The following is a 19,761-nucleotide window of genomic DNA, read 5'->3' on the forward strand; positions in this document are numbered from 1 at the left end:
GTCCCGCCATTTGTTTGCCGGTGTTACTATCTCAGATTCCCTTAACACCCCTCATATATTCCCTTAACGTGTTTATCCATCTTTGCGATCTTTTCACTTTACACCTTCATTCTGTCACATCCTTTCACACCCTTAACCGCGTAACCACACCTCCTTCCCCAACTAACCCTACATAAACATGACTGCAAGCCGTGATGACAGTGCCAAAGATGGCAGCCCTTTTGCTGCGATCAATACGCCAGTTACTTTTGCCAATGCCAAATACCGATCGACTGGCCCGGCGCTGCAGCTAGAAGAGCATACTGCAACTGCGGCTGCGACTCCCACTACTTCTACTTCTTCTGCTTTCACTGCTTCTACTAGACCTGCTGCCACTTTTTCGGCTGCAACCAGCGCAACTCATGCTCATGCTAGCTATGGGTGCTGCCCTGGACCTCAGTTTCACGCGAGCTGCCACGGCACTGGACCATACGTTGGCGTTATCCCAACTCCCGCCTGCCAAAACGTAAGCTAAAATAGGCATGACGCCATATCCTAACTAACAAACTATACCTGTAGGCTCCAGGATTCCCTGGCCGTTGTGTCTGCTACTCTGGAGATATGTCTGACCCTGTTACACCTGAGCCTTATCAGCTCGAGGTTTTTGAACTAAAGAAGTCGATGGGTGTTTCTGCTGGTATCATCGACCCTATTTCCCAGTTTCCATTTGGTATCTAAATAAAAGTGGAGAATAAGTACAACGTACTAACATATCGCTCACAGCGCCTGGCTCCGCAAAGCTGATGTACCAGGTCCCATATCTTGTTGAGGAAGACTGCAAGTTCTGGTTCCACGCGCCCAATGGTGATTATATGCACCTCACTATCAAGCAAATTGCTGAGAAGCAGTGTGCCGGCCACTGGGCGAACACTTGTACTGGCCAGCCTTACTACCAGTGTACACCTAAGGACAGGATCCGATATCACGCTCAGGATTTCAATGCAGTCTTTCAGAGAAGTGGGCTCAGCCACATCGAGTTCCACAAGCGCTACCAGCCTTTTTGACCTTTGGTATGTTTTTCCCCTTCTTCTCCGTCCTTCCTTTCTTTGTCTTGTTTGTGTTCCGTGCTTGGGTTACTCGTGCGTTTGGGATGCTGATATCGCACAGCGGACCCAAGACCTTCCTTTGCTGATTTGCCGGACTGGTCTATTGCTGGACATAGGTGATGTCTTGATGCTCGCTGGATAGATTGAAGGCCTCGCAATTTAACCGTGGAGAGGAGATATTGAACGGGAAATAACGATGGAGGTTCTGGGATGGCGAAAGCTTACTTGTACCTGGTGTACTTTACTCAATGGACCTCCCTCCTTTAAATCTTTAGCCCTCCTAAGTGTAACTACGGTCTTTCATGGCTATATCCGTGTAACTACTGTAGGTATAGTAAGCTAAAATACTTGATGCTAGCTCTATTCAATGAGCCTTAGACATAATCAGAATCCTTATGTAGACAATATTGGGTTAGATGATGATAGAGCTTCACGAGAAATAGGAGGAACAAAGAGAATATTCCAATCTAAGTGTATGTGTCCTGCAGATAAAAAGTTAGTTTTTATACCTATTACACCAGTACTACAGCAGTGGTTGGTTTGTTGATATCCAGTAGAAACTATGAAAACGGATGTCTTCCCGATCGGGAAACAATGACGACGAGACAACTAGGAAGACACTACGGCGCGCCACAGAATCCACTCCTGCAATCCCGCCGCCAAAAAGAGAAAAAGCATCCAAACCACCACTAGAACTTTCAACTTATCAATCACTTCCCTCCCCCCATTCCCTTATCAACCGTTTCACCCCCTTGACAATGACTTCCATTGCAGAGGGGCTTTTTAAATCCCTTCCAAAGCCGAAATACACCGGCGAGGATGAGGAGATCCCGCATCACGCGCAGCCCCGTGGTCCGCGGGTCGTAGGTGCGGACCAGATCGATGAGACTCAGATTGTGTTAAGGGTGGGTTGATATCCGTTTTTCTAAACGTGGGACTGATGTGTCATTGAAATGCTAATGAACTACACTTTAGAAAACCGGCCCTCCCCCGTATGGAAACCGCACCGGTTGGCGTCCTCGAGCCCCCGAAGACTTTGGCGACGGTGGCGCGTTCCCCGAGATTTTGGTCGCACAGTATCCGCTCGACATGGGCCGCAAAGGCTCATCATCGACATCTAATGCACTTGCTGTGCAGGTTGATGCAGAGGGAAAGGTTAAATACGATGCGATCGCGCGACGAGGCCACAGCGATAACCGGATTGTGCACGCCTCCTTCAAGGACTTGATCCCGCTCCGACAGCGGGTGGATATGGGTGAAATCTCACTTGATCGGCCGTCGGAAGAGGAAGTCGAGGCGCAGATGGAGAAGACGAAGAATGCGCTGGCGAACCTGGTGTCGGGAGCCGTGGCAGCACAGAAGCCCAAGAACGTCAGGGGTGGAAGTCGGGCGGAGCCGACCTTTGTCCGTTATACGCCTGCGAACCAGATGGGTGATAATTCTCGGAAGAATGACCGGATCATGAAGATTGTGGAAAGACAGCAGGATCCCATGGAACCGCCGAAGTTCAAGCATAAGAAAATCCCTCGCGGACCGCCGTCGCCGCCTCCGCCGATCATGCATTCGCCGCCACGGAAGCTTACGGCGGAAGATCAGGAGGCCTGGAAGATCCCACCGCCAGTGTCGAATTGGAAGAATCCTAAGGGTTATACGGTTCCGCTCGATAAGCGTTTAGCCGCCGATGGACGTGGTCTGCAGGATGTTACTATTAACGATAAGTTTGCTCAGTTTGCTGAGGCTTTGTTCACTGCCGATAGACATGCTCGTGAGGAGGTTAGATTGCGCGCTCAGATGCAGCAGAAGCTGGCGGAAAAGGAAAAGGCGCAGAAGGAGGACCACTTGCGGGCACTTGCCCAGAAGGCCCGCGAAGAGAGAGCTACCAGCAGCCGTCACGAGTCCCGTGCCGTGTCTCGTTCTCGCTCTCGTTCTCGCAGTGTCAGCCGGAGTCCGTCTCCGTACTCTAATCGGTCTGGTACTCCTGATGATGACGAACGAGCTGCCCGGGAGCGTGAGCGCATGCGTCGCGAGCGCCGCCAGGAAAATGAGAGACAGCTTCGTCAGTCGAGGATGGGTACAGAGAGACGGATTCAAGCAATGGCCCGTGAACAGAACCGTGATATCTCGGAGAAGGTCGCTCTGGGATTGGCGAAACCGACTCAGTCTTCCGAGACTATGTGGGACTCTCGTCTATTTAACCAGACGAGTGGAATGGACTCCGGATTCAACGAGGACAACCCTTATGACAAGCCGTTGTTTGCTGCGCAGGACGCCATCAACAGTATATACCGTCCCCGGGCCCAAGTCGATGCCGACGACGACGAGGGCGGTGCCGAGGGAGAAATGAGTAGGATTCAGAAGTCGAGCCGATTCGAAGTTTTGGGTAAGGCTAAGGAAGGTTTCCGTGGAGCTGCTGATGCCGAGGTGAGTGACTCAACTGGTCCCTTTCGTCCACTTTATGGTAGGATCCCTGCTAACGAACGAAACAGGCTCGTGATGGCCCTGTTCAATTCGAGAAAGACACCACCGATCCCTTCGGCATCGACAGTATGATTGCCGACGTCACTGGCGGAGCTGGACAGAAGCGCTACGGCATTCAGGAAGTTGATCGTGAAGACCGTGGCTCCAAGCGCGCTAGGGTTGACGAGGAGTAATCGTTAGATGCAATTGGGTTGGCTCGGTAGGGTTCGATTTATACCATTGTCGTTTGTTGGGATGATTCATGCATTGCCGGCGTTGTCATCATTTCTTCTATCTATGTGTTTGGTTTCTTCCTCTAGCTCAGAGGACAAATTCAAAATTCATTGGGCTGCTTTGTTGATATATATAACTGTATTGTTGTCAGACAGACAAGACTCGGTAATGGCTTTGAATCAATGATATATACATGTATCACTGTTTATCTACAGAACAAATATTGGTTTTCTATTTTAACTGATATTTAGGCTGCCGCTCACCTGATTTCACTACGCCTAATACATTATTGAGTAGATAGATATGTAGAGGCATGATTCATATTCAACTAGTTACAGTATCCAGCTCCTCTCCTCCTTTCCCTCCAGGGTATATACACTTCTCGAGCATCAATAGACTCAGATATCAGGACCTTTTCCCTCTGTAGTTCTCACTACTCGCACACAAAGGCATCGAAACAGAAACAAAAGCAACCGCACACCAGACCCAAACGGCAACGCATCCAATCCACAACCATAAACAACCCACTCACAACAAAACAAAACAACACATCACTACCTAGACCCTTTTCCTGCCAACCCCAAACCCAACCCCCATCTCCTCCCCAACCCTCTTCCTCCGACCCGCCTCCCCAAGCAACTTACTCTGCAAATCAAACTCCGTCTGCCACCCATCAGACCCCGTAACCGGCGGCGCAACACCAACCGGCAGCTCCCCCTCGCACCGCTCCCGGAACGCCCGCAGCTGCTTCTCACTCCAGCCCTGAGCGCGGAACCACCCCGATAGAGACTCTTGCATGTGTTGGTGCTTCGTAGCCAGGTCGTGCAGTGTGTGTCCGTCCAGCCTTGGGAGCGCAGACAGTTGTAGATGGCTTGTTGGGAGGGGGTTAGCCGGGTTAGGTCGATGGGGGAGGTTGGGGGGATGAAGTGGGCTGGTAGTTGTTGGGGGCGGTTTGAGCTGGTGGTCATTGTATGTGGTTTTGGGTGAGTTGGTATGTTGGGGGTGGGCTGTGAGTTCATATGTTGTTTATATTGAGGTCATATATAGTGTCACTTGGCAAGGATGGGGTTTGTGTGTTTCATATATTGAATATGGATGTGGAAATGGGAACAATGAGACTAAAGTAAGTGATTCGCTCTGGTTATTAGGCTATTTATAATGACTGAGCTACTAGTACATTGTGGTGCTCTGGATCCTTCCAGTATGGTGGAATCCCTGGCTGTATACTAATACTACCTAGTAGGTTGATGTGACGCCTGATAGGTAGGTAAGGCCGTGACACTCTGGTCATGATTTAGTGGTAATTCAAACATGTTTCAGAGCACAGGGTAATGCGATTATTCTTCTCATTGGATGGTAATAAATAACAAGTAATTCAGTACGTCCGAGTCATGTGATGATTGTATTCTCGAATAGTAGGACCCTCAGTGATGCCATGAATGGTTGGTAGCAGCCGTTGGTTCTCTAACTCTAAGTATCCACATGGTATGGCTACTGAGAAGGTGGCCCTTCCGGGGAGATTCTCGATACTTGGTAAGGGATCCTTCATGTATACCAGTGGACCTTGAGACAGTATACGCATGGACGGAGAATGGGTCATTAAGTGCATGTCTTATAGACTCCAGAAATACTAATATCCGGGAGAATAAATACCGCGGAGAGGAAGATGAAAAGCATGTGAAACTGTTGGAAGCGACAAGGGATGTAAATCGCTCATTATGGAGCCCCCATCGGCCTGAGAATTGGTGATAGCATCTGCCTAACGGGAAGGGAGAGCCAGATTTGGTCAGGTTGGGTACATGTTGACACGCTAGACACCCATATTAATAAGAGAGCAGCATCGTCGTCAAATGCTGTCAAAAGACGTAGTGGACCCTGTATACGTCGGACACTGACTATGCAGGCGTATCCAGTAGATTGCTGAGATGGCGACATGATCTGATGATTGAGATTCCTAACAGCCAATGAACGCGAGAGTCATTATTTTGGCTGTCTCCTATTAGTGCCTGTAGATAATCGTCAGAGGGAGACAACGGTATGCATGAGGCAAGATATGGGAAAGCTCTTGACAAGCGACCATGCTATTGAGTTTTGCGAAAGAGAGAGGCTGCGTTTTGAGAAGGTCATGGGGCATGGATTTCATAGTTAGTTGCTGCTGTAGCGCTGCAAGCGCAGTCAGATGAATGTCTTGGATGTTTTAACCGGCATTGCCGAGGAACGTAAAACAACACTCGCAAATTGTGGTGATTGCCGTTGCGAATGACGAGCTAGTAGACCTCCAACGGGATTCAGAGACATCATTTGGTATGACGTCGTTGGAGTGATATTGCTTGCTAGACGAAACAATACCTGCACCAGGGCTGTACCGCTGGTGTTAGGTTTCGAAGGGGAAGTGGTTGATACCACGATGAGGGCAGGTTCAGTGAACGCGGAAGGTTTTTCTTATCGTAGAGGGTTTCCCGCTGGCATTCCGTGGATGGACAGGACTCCACCCAACTCATTGCGGTGTCATTGGGACCCTCAAAATCCACCCGCTTTATCTCCCGTCGAAAACGGGCCCCCCTTGCTTGCGAAGAGGTGGAGATCCATATCTTACGATACGAATGGTGCTGCCACACTCTACCCAACTGCAGATTGTGTGACTGATCAGTTTTTGCGGTGCCTGACTAGCCCGAGTAAGTTACCCCATGATCCTGGTTGCTTGAAAGTGCGGGGAGCCCATGAGCGTCCATCATGAATCAGTCGTTTCATATCCTGATCTGCCCACACAAGGCCATTGGATTGGCATAGGAACCGTGCGCCGGGAGGATTCGACCAGCAAAAGCACAGGCATTTATCGGTAGTGGCGCCTACCGCGGAGTGGCGATCGCAACGGAATTGCTCATTTGCTACTAATGCTGATAAGCAGTGGTGTTGGTGGAGACTTGACACTGGAGATAAAGCAGGAAGAACCACTCGGCCAACGGCTATGTCTATTGCGAAAGATCATTAGGTAAAAAAGAGGATAAGGCATTAACGAATTTTCTTCAAGCAGTTGCTCAGGCCTCAGGGGGCCAAAAGGCCAGAAAAAAATCTGAAGGGAGAGACAACCGGTCATATATACCCTCCTATTTTATTTTAATTTTTCTTTTCTCTTGCCTTGGTTAAGCTTCCAACGATTGTGGATATCTGTGTGGGGACTCTTTTTTGCGACAAACCTTCGGTGACTCAAGTTTCAGCAAGTCAGCAAGAGCAGCCAACAAAAGAATTATTAAGTCATTGCATTGCATTGGAAAGTGAAGGAGAGGGAAAAGAAGTGGGAGTGTAAGTAAGCGAGGAAAAGAAACGCAAGTACAGAACAGGCATAGAGTCCAAGTCACCTGAGAAGCTCTTGTTCTCTTCCACCGTCTTGACTCATTCCGGTTCTGGTGTGCTTCGAGCCATCTCTGATGCCATGCTCCTCGTCTTTCCCTGATTGCCCATCTCTTATAACATCGTCGTTCGACTACTCCTTACTTGCGTGCTGGTCTTATTGATATCATTCCCTCGGAAAATGGCGTAACGGAAGGCGGAATGATTGCTCAACGTCTCAAAACATTCAACGGAAACAAAACTATGCAGTATAAGACAAACAGGCGAAGTGACCCTACCCTGACTGCGGTCTATCTGAAGATACCTCGTCGTTCGGCTCTTCTAGTTGCTCCCAAACGCGAGCTGTCAATAACACCAGTACCGTCTCAATATTATTCTTAGTATATCATTTGCGCCTCTCAAACTCTCGAAAGGAATCAATCACGCGGAGTGGGCTGTCCAGTTTTCCATCGACCTTGATTTTCATTCCTATATATAGTCCTACCAGCTGGAATCCAGCCTTGCCACACCATTAACGAAGAGCCTCAATTCAGCCTGGCTTAATTGTCCTGCGCCGCACTAAATCCACCAGTGATTTATCCACGAGATCACCCTCGTGAAGCGCCGGCGTCTGACCTGTTCTTGAGCCACACAGGCTTTACAATACACCTGAAAAGATGGAGCAGTCGCTATCGCTCATTTCTGCTCAGGTCCAGTTTATGGTGAGCCTATTATGTCCTACATGCAAAAGATCCTATAACAACATGATTCCTGAATATGGCTTCTTCGGACAACTGCTGGATTTTTCCAGTGATCCTTCGTGTTATGAGGCTTAGCTTGCTAACAACAATGATGGTAATGCAGGACGACCGACTGGCCCTCGTCCATATTCCACTGGACCTCTACCCGTATTTTCTGAATCCAATCCTTCAGGTCCTTTTTCATGAGGTACCTCCAATTAGTGGGAATCATGCAGATTTCCAGAATGGTGGCCCCGACGGTGGCCACAAACGCGCTCAACCTGCGTTCTTGAACCTCTCCATTACACCTGTGGAGTGTTCTATTATGTGTCCTAGGCAACTTGCCAATGACTATTTCGCTCCGTTGGTTGAGCGTTTTGCGAAAGATAACGTATCCAATCCGTGTCGCTTGTCCATTAGCCGTGATGATTTCATTGCCATGCAAGTGTACGGAGAAGGCCTCGAGGCGGGCCAACGAGTACTTGAACTCACCAGCATTAGCGATGGCGGGAATGTATGTCTCTTTCTCCTCTTTTCCCTAAATCGTAGGTTGTGCTAATGGGGATATGTTGTAGCTCCATATTTTTTATTTCCACTTACTTCTCAGACTATATTATTGTTCCTCTGCGTAGCAAGACGCAGGTAATTCAAACTCTGGAAAAGCGAGGGTTTCAATTCGAGATGTCGACGGACGCATTCATCAACAACAACCAGTTCAACAGTTGTCTCAGTCCCGTGTCTCCCCGGTCCACCAGCAGCCTGGGATCTCCCCCGCCCACTCCTCCGCCATCATCGCTTGATGAATTACAGACTCGCACATTCTCTTCTTTGCGAAAGAATAACATCACCCCTTCCGTTGATAGATCCCTCCGCTTAGTCCAATGTGCTGTTCACCATCGTGACGGCAGTGAGATCAGCTCTATATCTATACTGCGCGACGCGCTGACAATAGCGCTTGTCGTGGATAAGCCACGATTTCTGTCTCTTACCATGACCGCTGCCGATCCAGCAGCCTCAATTTTACTGGAACAGCGGCTTTTGCCCCGATTCTCAAGTGATCCTGCATTCCCTGCCGAGCCAGATGACGAAACCAGTCTCTTATTAGGCTCAAAAGAGGAGATCCTCGTTCCTATCATGCTAGATCTACGCAAACTTCCACTAGAGGCTACTGGTATTGTTTGTGGCGTAGCTGGTAGGTTGGCAGACGCTACGCATGATCGAGGCGATGACATCACGGACGGTTCTTCCACAATTATGTCTCATTCTTTCAATGGTTTTTCTTCTTTTGATGAGACGATGAATCGGTTTTTCTCTTCGAGTGTCGGATCCGGCGGACCCGTGAAACCTCCAACCCCTGGGTCTGGACGCAAATCAGCCAGCAACGGCAAACCGACCCACCACCTGCAGCCTGACTTGGACAGCTCGATCGAGGCTGTTGAGATCAGCTTCCTCAGCACTGCACGAGCGGGTACCATCATTGTCGGTGAGCACGAGCTTCAACGCGCCGTGGGTGCTTTGGAAGCCGAGAGTCATGAGCCCGAGGACCTTGAAGGATTCGAGATATGATTATATTCAACTTGCTGCCTTCGATTGCCCAGCTTCTACAGTCAAACGAGCATCAGCCTTCCGCAGAAGATACCGAGGTTTACCTTTGACTTTTCTTATTTTTGAGAGCACCTGTGGCAAGTTGAACTCTCTTCTCTCCATTTATGATTTACGCCCAGATCGCAAAATTTCGTTGAAGTCTATCATAATCAGCTATACCGGCGCTCAAAAGTTCTCATCTCATTGTTCTGGACTATAACATGATACGGATAACAGTACATTCCCCTTTAAACATTTCTTTCACCAAAACTTGTATTGATAGTTAGCGAGGTTGTCCGTCTCGGTATGAGATGCTGAGATTAATGTTCATGATTTTGATTGGAAGTTAAATATCTAAGTTTGGATTGTTATTGATATCCACGGCGCTTTGACTGCTTGCCATTTATCTTGTCCTTCGTATTCTTTGTTCTTAGAATGACTATTTTCGTTCGGACTGGGCTTTATCTCCAATGACAATTTCATAGTACTTCTCAGATAAACCTATATCAGCTGAAAAAACCACAGCATTCGTAATTGCAAGCGCCTGAAAGCTTGAACCAGGCCAATTTGAAATCCAGCCTCGTCGTAGTGTAAAACCCTACGATGAACCATCACGACTCCACAGTGGCAATCCATTAATTCCCGGGAAACCGAAGAAACTAATCAATAGATCGGGGTTTGTGACTGTGTCATGCGTTCGTGGTTGGGGAAAGTATATCCCAGTTTCTGAAGTCTTAGTGGTGGCGCAGCTGAGGACCTATGGTTATTAGCTACGAGCTGTGGAGATTGAGAGATCGCTCGAGTGGTTTGCTTTGTCTCAGGGAAGCGATCTGAGCCACGATATTTTCCTTTTAGGGACTGCGACGCGTTCGCCTCTCTTGGGGGCCTAACAAAAGCCTGTGAGCTGTAGTTGGTGAAAGTTGATATGTGCAACATGACTAGTGCACGTGGTATGTTTGAGTTAATTATTCATCGCTGGGCGGAGCCTTAGCCGTAGATTTTGACGCTTCCTATTGTTCAAGACGTCATGTTAGCTGGCACATTCCAAGACTCAATATGTGGGGCCAAGTAGATTGAGAGATATTTTTCAGCCCTCGCGGTGTAATGGATTGAAATGAGGAACAGAGAGTGCAATAAGAGAAAATACGCACCGTCAGAGCAACCGCCGGCCCAACATCCCCCCTTCTCATTCCACGCCACGCAACTGACAACCTTGACGCCCTCGCCAGCTGGAACACTAGCGATGAGCTCCCCGCTCACGACATCCCAAGCATATACGTATGCTTGGGCCGACCGGTCTTCCTTATCCGTTTCGCTTCCACTGAGCACCATCGCATCCCCTTTGGCAAACGCAGACCTGATTCGCAGCTCGCTGTTCCGATATCCGGTCTTCCCGGGGTTTTTATCTCCGCTTCCAAACGCCTGGAGGAGTTTGCCATCGGTGCGGTCAAGCATTCGAATGCGACTGTCTAATGTTGAAGCCAAGAGGGCATTCCCGTCCGTCGAACAGCGCACGCTGGTTACTGGGTGTGCGAGAACATCGACCGTTGTACGACCCATGCGAACATCGTAGATACGGGCACGGCCGTCGTAGCTTCCACTTGCGATGGAATACGTAGGGGTGTGAACGTGGATGGATGAGACCGTGTCGCTGGCTTCGGTGAGGGTTTGGATTGGCTTCGTTGAGTTGGATCGTGTGTCCCAGAGATTAATCGTAGTGTCGGCGCTACCTGCAGTATAGGATAACATTAGCATCGATCGATTCAATCACCACGTAGATTGAGGTGGTGGTTCCAATTGGTAAAACGTACCAGAAACGACCACCGAGTCGCCTTCGCCTGCAAACTGCACCGCTTCAACACGGGCTGCATGTCCACTCCATCGCTTTACAGTTATGCCCTGTTCAACATCCCAAAGGAAAACCTGTCGGTCTCCGCCAACGCTGGCAAAGCGGGAATTATCACCCGCGACGGCAACATCCAGCACCGAATAACCGTGCGCTTCGTACTTTTGGATCGGGGATGTCGTTTCCGTACCAGGTTTGTTGGGTATCGCGCGGGAGAGATGAACCGCGCGATCGGAGGAACCGGTCAAAACGTACGTTCCAGGATAGCTGGAGAATGTGACAGCGTTCACGGGCCCTTGGCGATGTCAGAGGGAAGAAGCTCCTGAAGGCGGGGGGAACTTACCATTATGTGTCTTGAGAGTGTGGACTAAATCTGTAGGGAATTGTTTCGTCACGGGCATTATACACAGTAATATTATGTATGATACGCTGTGGTTTAAGTTGTTGATCCGAATCGCAAAGGAGTCGCTGTTTAAGTGGATGTGGAGAAAAGAGCTCTCGTTCTTGGCAATCAATTAAAGGGCGGCGGGAGCGCAGAGGTAACTTTATTCTAGTAGCATCCCGCGGCTCCTCCGCGGAGGTCGAGTTATTTGTATACTTCCATGCGGACAACTCAGACAAATTAAATATGTATTGGCATGCCACAGAACACAAGTAGGTTATTATCAATGATGTAGAAAAACCATCGCTAGCTACCAGCAGGTAAAGAGAATAATAACAAGAAAACCCAGCGAAACTCAGGACAGGGCGTCTATGCCCTATGCAAATTGTCTCACTCGAGTACACACAAAGCCGAAAATAGGAAAGTTAAAGAAAATTTCAAGGGGTAGTCAAATGAACATGAAATAAAATTGACGAATGCAGAGTCTGCTTTTCCCACTGTTGATCGAAAGACCACAGTTTGCAGTGGTTCAAAAGTGCCTTAGCGACGTCCATGGCTGCGGGTGGATGAGCCCTGCAAGGACTCGATTTCCTGCTCCAGCGATTTGATTCTGTTCCCTTGTTAGTTTGATTGCCATAGCGAAGCTGAAGAATGGGGGAAACATACGCGGCATGCGTAGCCTCCAGATCCTTGTTGAGGCGGTCTCTTTCGGCAATGAGCTTCTGCTCCCACTGTCGGAAACGCTGTTCCTCGACCTTGACCTGCTCGGTGAACCGCTTGCGAAGCGACTCCTCCTCTTCCTTGAACTTGGGGTTGTCCAACTTCCTGGGACGGGCTTCACCGAATTTCCGGGTCTCCATCTGTTGCGCACGGTAGGCCTCGTAGTGTTGCTCCTCGGTGGTGTGGATAAGATCCAGCATGTGGGTACGGATCAGGATCGAACGAAGCTTCTTGAAGTCGCAATGGTCCTCATTCTCTACTTCGGCAACACCCCAGGCATATTGACGACCCTTTACAACCCGATTGTCGCTGGTCTTCACATCCTTCTCGGAACCGATCACGGCGAAAGGCATGGCAGCCATCAGGCTCCGCGCGTGGGTGGCAGCATGCTCATCATCTTCTTCAATCGGGGGGGTGTAGATCTTGATGCCCTGGGCTTCAATGACAGCTTTAACCTATATGAACGCAATAGGTTAAGTAAAGACCTCACAAATGGAGAACCTAAGTCAATCTTACTCTCTGCTTGTAGCGGGCCAGATCGGCGGGGCTGAGGGTATCGGCCTTAGCAATGACGGGGATAAGGTTGACGCGAGAGCTCAAGCGCTTCATGACCTCAATATCGAGGGGCTTCAGGGTGTGGCCGGTGGGTCTGATGAAATACAGACAGGCGTGCACACGCATATCGATCTTCTCTGTGCGGCGGGGCTGTTGCTCCTGCAACATGTAGGACTCATGCTGATCGTCGAGGAACTCAATGATAGGTTGCCAGGAATCGCGGTTGTTGACGTAGTCTCCGAATCCGGGGGTATCGATGACGGTCAGGCGAACTGTAAAAATATACCCAGAGCGTCAGCTGTCGGCCAGCGAACGGGAAGTGCCATGGTGTACCTTTGAAGAACTTCTCCTCCAACTCGGCCTTAGTGATCTCGATCTCAACAGTCCGGTCAATCTGCTTCTGGTGACGACGCTTGTGGTCGGCATAGTTCTTGATGGTCGTCGAGAACAAGGTATTGATAAAAGTGGTCTTTCCCAAACCAGACTCTCCAGCAACCTGCAAGACCATCAGCACTTATATGGCTTATCGTGTTGAGGCCCTATTAGACAAACCATAATAGTGAAAGCCGCACCCCGCTTAGCGACAATCTTGTGACTGTAAAGCTTCAGTTAGGACCCTCCACCCTTTCTCCACCATAGCTAATTCAGAAACGTACCGCTGATTGGGAAGCTATTGCAATAGTATTATTAGTGATAAGTCCATTTTGGAGAAGTTCCCGAGCGTATTCCAGCACTTACGTTGGCAATCCCAATGGGGGAGCAGTCTCAGTAGTGGAGGCCATTGTGATAAAGGGGTCGATCAACGAGAGATGGGAATTCAATCAAGACAAACAACAAAACGATGGTGGGAGAAACGACGCCCTGCTCTCGACAAAAAATTAGCCAACGGGAAAAAGAAAAGAGCAATAGGAAGAACTTGAATGGGTAGCAATACCGGTCCGTAATCAATGGCCGTTGGGAATGTAAAGGAAGACAAGCAAACAAGACTCAGGATGCGGCAGTACCTTCTTTTGGTTTGGGTTGGGTTAAACTGCCCCTGAATCCCGTCTAGTCAGCAGTGGAGAGCAAACAGAAGCAAACAGGCAAAAAGGCATGACCAGGACCATGACCTGACCTCCAACTCTGGGGGCTCCACCATACCTCTTCCGGACTAGCCCCTCGGTGTCGGATTAACATGCGGATCAGCTCTCTTATCGCCCGTTTGGGTGGAAAAGTCATTTTTTTGGAGGTCCAGATTTAAAGGTGATTGTTTGACTGACTGCACGCTGGGGTACACGGGCTGGCGACAATGAAGACAGATTTCAAGGTCAGTTATCTTTAGCTATAGCTCCTGTTGTTTATTTATTCGGAATTCCAACTCAAAGTAAAGCCTTCTGACAATGCTTTAGTTTTCCAACCTACTGGGTACGGTCTATCGCAAAGGAAATCTTCTTTTCACTCCCGATGGCACCTGTCTGCTTTCCCCCGTAGGAAACCGGGTGACGGTCTTCGACCTTGTTCAGTATGTACTTATATGCATCTCTGCAAGTACCAATTGACAGTTATCACTAATGCGACACCGCGTGAAGCAATACATCATACACTCTCCCATTTGCGCACCGCACGAACATCGACCGTTTAGATCTGACGCCCCAAGGCAACCTCCTACTGTCCGTTGACGAAAATGGGCGCGCAATCTTGACGAACTTCAAGCGCCGGATTGTTATCCACCACTTCTCTTTTAAGGGCCGTGTCTCCTCCCTCAAGTTCTCCCCATCCGGCCGATTCTTTGCTGTAGGAGTGGGGCGACGACTGCAGTTTTGGCATACCCCTTCAACGCCAGGTGCGGACAATAATGGAGAGCTCGAGTTCGCACCTTTCGTCCTACACCGAGACCTTGCTGGTCATTTTGACGTCATTCAGCATTTGGAATGGTCTCACGATTCGCGTTTCATTCTCACTGCTTCCAAGGATTTAACAGCACGGGTATGGAGTTTGGATCCAGAGGAGGGCTTTGAACCAACCACATTGGCAGGGCACCGGCAAGGCGTGAAGGCGGCATTCTTTTCTGCTGATCAAGAATCTGTAAGTCTTCTTGATTGTGCGTCTGGATATTACTGACTTCCTTGTAGATCTATACCGTTAGTCAAGATGGAGCTTTATTCAGGTGGGAATATGTGACAAAGAAAGACCCCGATACCATGGAGGATGTTGCCGAGGCCCGCTGGAGGATTGTGAAAAAGGACTTCTTCATGCAAAATGATGCCAAGGTCAATTGCACTGCATTCCATGCCCCCACTAATCTTCTGGTGGTGGGCTTTTCGAACGGACTTTTTGGGCTCTACGACTTACCAGAGTTCAACATGATACACCTTCTGAGGTATAATAGGCTTCCCAAACTATATAAAGTGCTTATTGCTAACCGAGAGCAGCGTCTCCCAGAGCAACATCGACTATGTGACGGTAAACAAATCTGGCGAGTGGCTGGCTTTTGGCTCCTCTAAGCATGGCCAACTGCTTGTATGGGAATGGCAGTCCGAGTCGTACATTTTGAAACAACAGGGTCATCTCGAGTCTATGGGCTCCCTAGTTTACTCCCCCGACGGCCAGAAGATCGTCACTACTTCGGACGATGGAAAGGTCAAGGTCTGGGACGTCAAGTCGGGCTTCTGTATCGTGACATTTACTGAACACAGCAGCGGAGTTACTGCTTGCCAGTTCGCCAAGAAAGGAAGTGTCTTGTTCACAGCTTCGTTGGATGGTTCAGTGAGAGCGTGGGACCTCATCCGTTATCGCAATTTCCGAACCTTCACCGCGCCGTCTCGATTGTCATTTTCTTCGCTTGCTGTCGATCCAAGTGGCGAAGTGGTTTGTGCCGGATCTCCAGATTCGTTCGATATTCATATATGGTCTGTCCAGACCGGACAACTGCTTGATCAACTCAGTGGCCATGAAGGCCCCGTTTCCGCTCTTGCTTTTGCTGCAGACGGCAACCACCTTGTCAGTGGTAGCTGGGATCGTACAGTTCGTGTATGGAGCATTTTCGGCCGAACACAGACCAGCGAGCCGTTGCAACTTGTGTCTGATGTTCTCAGCGTTGCTTTTAGGCCAGATGGCAAACAGGTGGCTGCATCATCGCTCGATGGCCAGTTGACTTTCTGGTCTGTGGCTGATGCAGTACAAGAAAGCGGAATTGATGGCCGTCGTGACGTCTCAGGAGGCCGCAAGATAACTGATCGCCAAACCGCTGCAAACGCCGCAGGAACTAAGTTCTTCAACTGTATTACATACAGCGCTGATGGAAGCTGTATCCTCGCGGGAGGCAACAGCAAGTACATTTGCCTGTATGACGTGAGGACGGGCTCGTTGGTGAAGAAGTACACAGTTTCCGTCAACACCTCGCTTGATGGTACCCAGGAGATCTTGAACAGTCGCGACTTGACAGAAGCTGGTCCCCGAGACCTGATCGATGAGACAGGCGAGGCATCGGATCGCGAAGACCGTATTGATCGCTCCCTCCCTGGCGCCAAGCGTGGAGACGCTGGAGCTCGTACCACTCGGCCGGAAGTACGTGTCACTTGCGTTAATTTCTCCCCAACTGGACGTGCATTTTGTGCGGCGTCTACGGAGGGTCTTCTCATATATAGCCTGGATACAGAATATGTTTTCGATCCCTTTGATCTTGACATTTCGATCACCCCGGCTAGCATTATGGAGACTCTTGAGAATGCCAAACAGGCATATACAACAGGCACGAGCGATAATGATGACACTTTCCTGAAGGCGATGGTTATGGCGTTCCGGCTGAATGTGTCGAAGTATATCCGCCTAGTTCACGAAGCAGTCCCGCCACCCGAAATCTCTCATGTCGTTCGTGCCGTGCCAACAGTCTACCTTCCTCGTCTGCTGCGTTATGTTGCTCACGCTGCTGAGGAAACCCCACACCTGGAGTTCAACTTGCTGTGGATTGAATCTCTCATGAGCAGCCATGGCCGATATTTTAAGGAAAATTCCGGTACTTTTGCGCCAGAGCTTCGCGCTGTTCAGCGTGCCATTGACGACATCCGGGAGAACCTTAAGAGAATGACGGAGAAGAACCTGTACGATCTGAACTATCTACTCTCGAAACCCGTTCTTGCGGGCAAGAAGACGACCAACACTCTAACCTTGGCGGATGTTGAAACGGATGACACGACAGCAAATGATGGGAACATGGCTGGCACCGCAGGTGAGGAAGAGGAATGGATTGGGCTTGAGTGATTGCGGGTCATCTTCCTTTGGTTACACACTTGTTCTTCTGATCCAACATTCTTCTATCCTTCGCATTTGCGTCTGGCGTTCGATACTGGTATACCTGGAAGATAAAAGGGGACAGCAAAAGTTTGGGGGTCGTTTGATGCTTGTATTTGGATAGCATGATGTACATACGTCTAGACACGTCTTTATATGAATAATCGAAATCTTGCAAGACAGCAACAACCATGTTCTGCCCTGTGTAGTTTAAGAACAATGGATCACTGTCTACAGACTTTTAAGAATGTAGCAAGGGTATAAGACTAGTATCTATACACTGTAAGCAGGCAACGATGGAAGCTCATGGTATCAGGTGTGCTTGTGTAACAAACATCTCTACACAAATACCCATATATGGCCGTTTGTATTGATACTCACTGGAACGCAATGCTGTTGTTTTTCACAACACCGCTTCAATCGCCATGGCGCCCAACATATTGACCTGTCTGTTACTCAATTTGTCTCTCTCTTTTCTTCCAACCTTGTGTTTGACTGTGTTCATGAAAGGACCAATCTTCTCTGCGCATCTACATCCATATCTTCAGTCTCATAGCTCCTGATTCATCCCAAGGCTCCTTAGTTAACCATAATGGATTACATGGACTATTTGAAAGAAATGGGGCTCGTATGGCACTGCGTCTCTATCTTTGTGGGCCTCCTTGCCTTTTATTTTATCAAGGAGCGCTCTACTGCAAACGCGAGCCAGCCCAGCCTGCCTACGGTCACGCACTTCAGGCTTCTGCCTCCATTTCTCAACCGCATCCTTTATGTCGTTAAGGCGCCTTTTCTGATCTACTCTGGATACAAAAAGGTATGTTTTCATCTGTGTTGAAAGGCTCGTCGGTGCTGATTATATTTTAGTACAAGTCCAAGCCCTTCCGGATTCTCAAACTGGATGGAGACCTAGTCATCCTACCTCAGCGGTATCTTGAGGAACTTGGAGATGTTCATTCACGTCAGGCAAGCCTTGTCGGTGCTAAGTACAAGGTAAGCACATCCACCCGTTACTGGGCAGATAAGATGTATCCAGCTAACCAGGTGCTATCCAGAATATTCTGGGAGGATGTACCAACATACTCATAAACAGCGAGTTGCCGGCGCGCACCGTTTCGGGGAGGTTGAATCCGGTTTTAGGTATGTAGGAAGAGGGCTGAAATACGTGCAATATATGACTGCATCACATATCTCATTAGATACCGAGCATCAGCGCTGACATCCAGATCATAGACCGTCAAATCCCTCGTCTACTCTTTGAACTCCACCATGCCTTCTCGGCTGTAGTCCCTTATTGCGAAGGCAAGTATGTGTCCGTCAACTTGTACAATATGATCCTCAAGCTCGTTACACACTCGACATCCCGCATCATCATCGGCCAGAGGCTCTGCAGAAGCGAGCAATGGATCAACACTATGACCAATTGTACATACGAGGTGTGCATTACCGTCAAAAAACTACAGCTTGTTCCAAGGCTCCTCCGTCGCCTGATCGCTCCGTTCCTTCCAAGTGTCCGGAGACTAGAAATGCAACTCCGATGGATCGCAGAACAACTTATTGTGCCTATTATCCAGCACCGCAGGGGACGTGAGCTCAATGAACCGTCCTACAAGAAACAAGATGACTTCCTGCAATGGATGATGGATCTGGCGGACAATGACTCCGACAGAGACCCCATGAACTTGGCATATGGACTAATGATCACCATGGCTTTGGCTGTCGTTCAGACCAGCACAATGCTCATCACCCATGCTATGTATGATCTGCTGGTCCATCCCGAGTACTTTGAGCCTCTGAGAGATGAAATACATGAGACCTTGAGAAACGGATGGATTAGGGCCTCGTTGAGCAACTTTGGCGCCCAGCGTCGATTAGATAGCTTTCTTCGCGAGTCACAGCGCCTTAACCCACCTTCTGAAGGTAAGTACCAATCTCTTATTTATGCACATTTGTTCAATTCTCCGCGCCTTGAAAGCCTTGCTCATAAACCAATAACTAACGATACCAGTCTCCGCCCAACGCGTCCTCGAACGGCCTGTCACCCTCTCCGATAGAGTCACTCTTCGCAAAGGAACTCATATCTGCTTCCCATCCGGACCTATGTCTCGCGATCCAGCTGTCGTTTCTGACCCTCTTAACTTCGACGGGTTCCGTTGGTGTAACGACCTTGATGCCCCAGATGGAAGCCTTACTGATGTCAGCCCCGCCAACCTACACTTCGGATTTGGTGGACAGGCTTGCCCTGGCCGGTTCTTTGGGGTGGTCATTGCGAAGGCCGTCATGAGTCGGCTCCTGGCTGAGTATGATCTCAAATTTGAGGAGGGTCAAACCGAAAGACCAAAGAACATCGTGAACGGAGAGCAGATTATGCCGAGCATGAGTACTAAGATTCTCATCAAGAAAAAGAACGTTGATATCTGATGTGGCGGTTTGGTATTATGTTGGAACAGGTTACTTAGGGCTCGATGCGATACAATGTATTACTTGGACTGGCACCATACATTCACATTGATTGATATTGAGTTTTGTTATCTGTCTTTGGCTCCCATCCAGAGTTAGTCT

At 49.1% G+C, this 19,761-nt stretch overlaps 7 protein-coding genes across 7 annotated transcripts; 5 read left to right on the forward strand and 2 right to left on the reverse strand.

Annotated features, from left to right (window-relative positions):
* Positions 1-178: 178 nt before the first annotated feature.
* Positions 179-1,043, forward strand: ANOM_002016 (uncharacterized protein; the record flags this gene model as incomplete). Its single annotated transcript, XM_015547273.1, has 3 exons — positions 179-505; positions 559-676; positions 736-1,043. 3 exons carry the CDS (start codon positions 179-181, stop codon positions 1,041-1,043), a joined length of 753 nt encoding a protein of 250 aa, XP_015411133.1.
* A 753-nt stretch (positions 1,044-1,796) lies between these two features.
* On the forward strand, positions 1,797-3,736 carry ANOM_002017 (SKIP/SNW domain-containing protein; the record flags this gene model as incomplete). Its single annotated transcript, XM_015547274.1, has 3 exons — positions 1,797-1,990; positions 2,061-3,506; positions 3,572-3,736. Coding segments are annotated over 3 exons (1,764 nt in total), but the record flags the coding sequence as incomplete, so codon positions are not given.
* Positions 3,737-7,783: 4,047 nt separating this feature from the next.
* ANOM_002018 (uncharacterized protein) lies at positions 7,784-9,412 on the forward strand (the record flags this gene model as incomplete). The annotated part of the gene is made up of 3 exons (XM_015547275.1): positions 7,784-7,828; positions 7,971-8,391; positions 8,454-9,412. The coding sequence occupies 3 exons, from the start codon at positions 7,784-7,786 to the stop codon at positions 9,410-9,412; spliced, it is 1,425 nt and encodes a 474-aa protein (XP_015411137.1).
* A 1,005-nt stretch (positions 9,413-10,417) lies between these two features.
* On the reverse strand, positions 10,418-11,677 carry ANOM_002019 (WD40 repeat domain-containing protein; the record flags this gene model as incomplete). The annotated part of the gene is made up of 4 exons (XM_015547276.1): positions 10,418-10,440; positions 10,582-11,160; positions 11,242-11,571; positions 11,620-11,677. The coding sequence occupies 4 exons, from the start codon at positions 11,675-11,677 to the stop codon at positions 10,418-10,420; spliced, it is 990 nt and encodes a 329-aa protein (XP_015411138.1).
* A 315-nt stretch (positions 11,678-11,992) lies between these two features.
* On the reverse strand, positions 11,993-13,908 carry aspC (septin CDC12; the record flags this gene model as incomplete). The annotated part of the gene is made up of 7 exons (XM_015547277.1): positions 11,993-12,268; positions 12,325-12,833; positions 12,895-13,205; positions 13,267-13,429; positions 13,486-13,528; positions 13,672-13,794; positions 13,868-13,908. Coding segments are annotated over 6 exons (1,179 nt in total), but the record flags the coding sequence as incomplete, so codon positions are not given.
* Positions 13,909-14,221: 313 nt separating this feature from the next.
* On the forward strand, positions 14,222-17,172 carry ANOM_002021 (snoRNA-binding rRNA-processing protein PWP2; the record flags this gene model as incomplete). Its single annotated transcript, XM_015547278.1, has 5 exons — positions 14,222-14,239; positions 14,322-14,434; positions 14,502-14,997; positions 15,045-15,292; positions 15,345-17,172. The coding sequence occupies 5 exons, from the start codon at positions 14,222-14,224 to the stop codon at positions 17,170-17,172; spliced, it is 2,703 nt and encodes a 900-aa protein (XP_015411157.1).
* Positions 17,173-17,794: 622 nt separating this feature from the next.
* ANOM_002022 (cytochrome P450) lies at positions 17,795-19,620 on the forward strand (the record flags this gene model as incomplete). The annotated part of the gene is made up of 5 exons (XM_015547279.1): positions 17,795-18,016; positions 18,067-18,192; positions 18,255-18,339; positions 18,433-19,119; positions 19,208-19,620. 5 exons carry the CDS (start codon positions 17,795-17,797, stop codon positions 19,618-19,620), a joined length of 1,533 nt encoding a protein of 510 aa, XP_015411156.1.
* Between the last annotated feature and the right edge of the window lie 141 nt (positions 19,621-19,761).

Source organism: Aspergillus nomiae (assembly GCF_001204775.2).
Source record: "Aspergillus nomiae NRRL 13137 chromosome Unknown contig00017, whole genome shotgun sequence".
NCBI classification, from domain to species: domain Eukaryota; kingdom Fungi; phylum Ascomycota; class Eurotiomycetes; order Eurotiales; family Aspergillaceae; genus Aspergillus; species Aspergillus nomiae.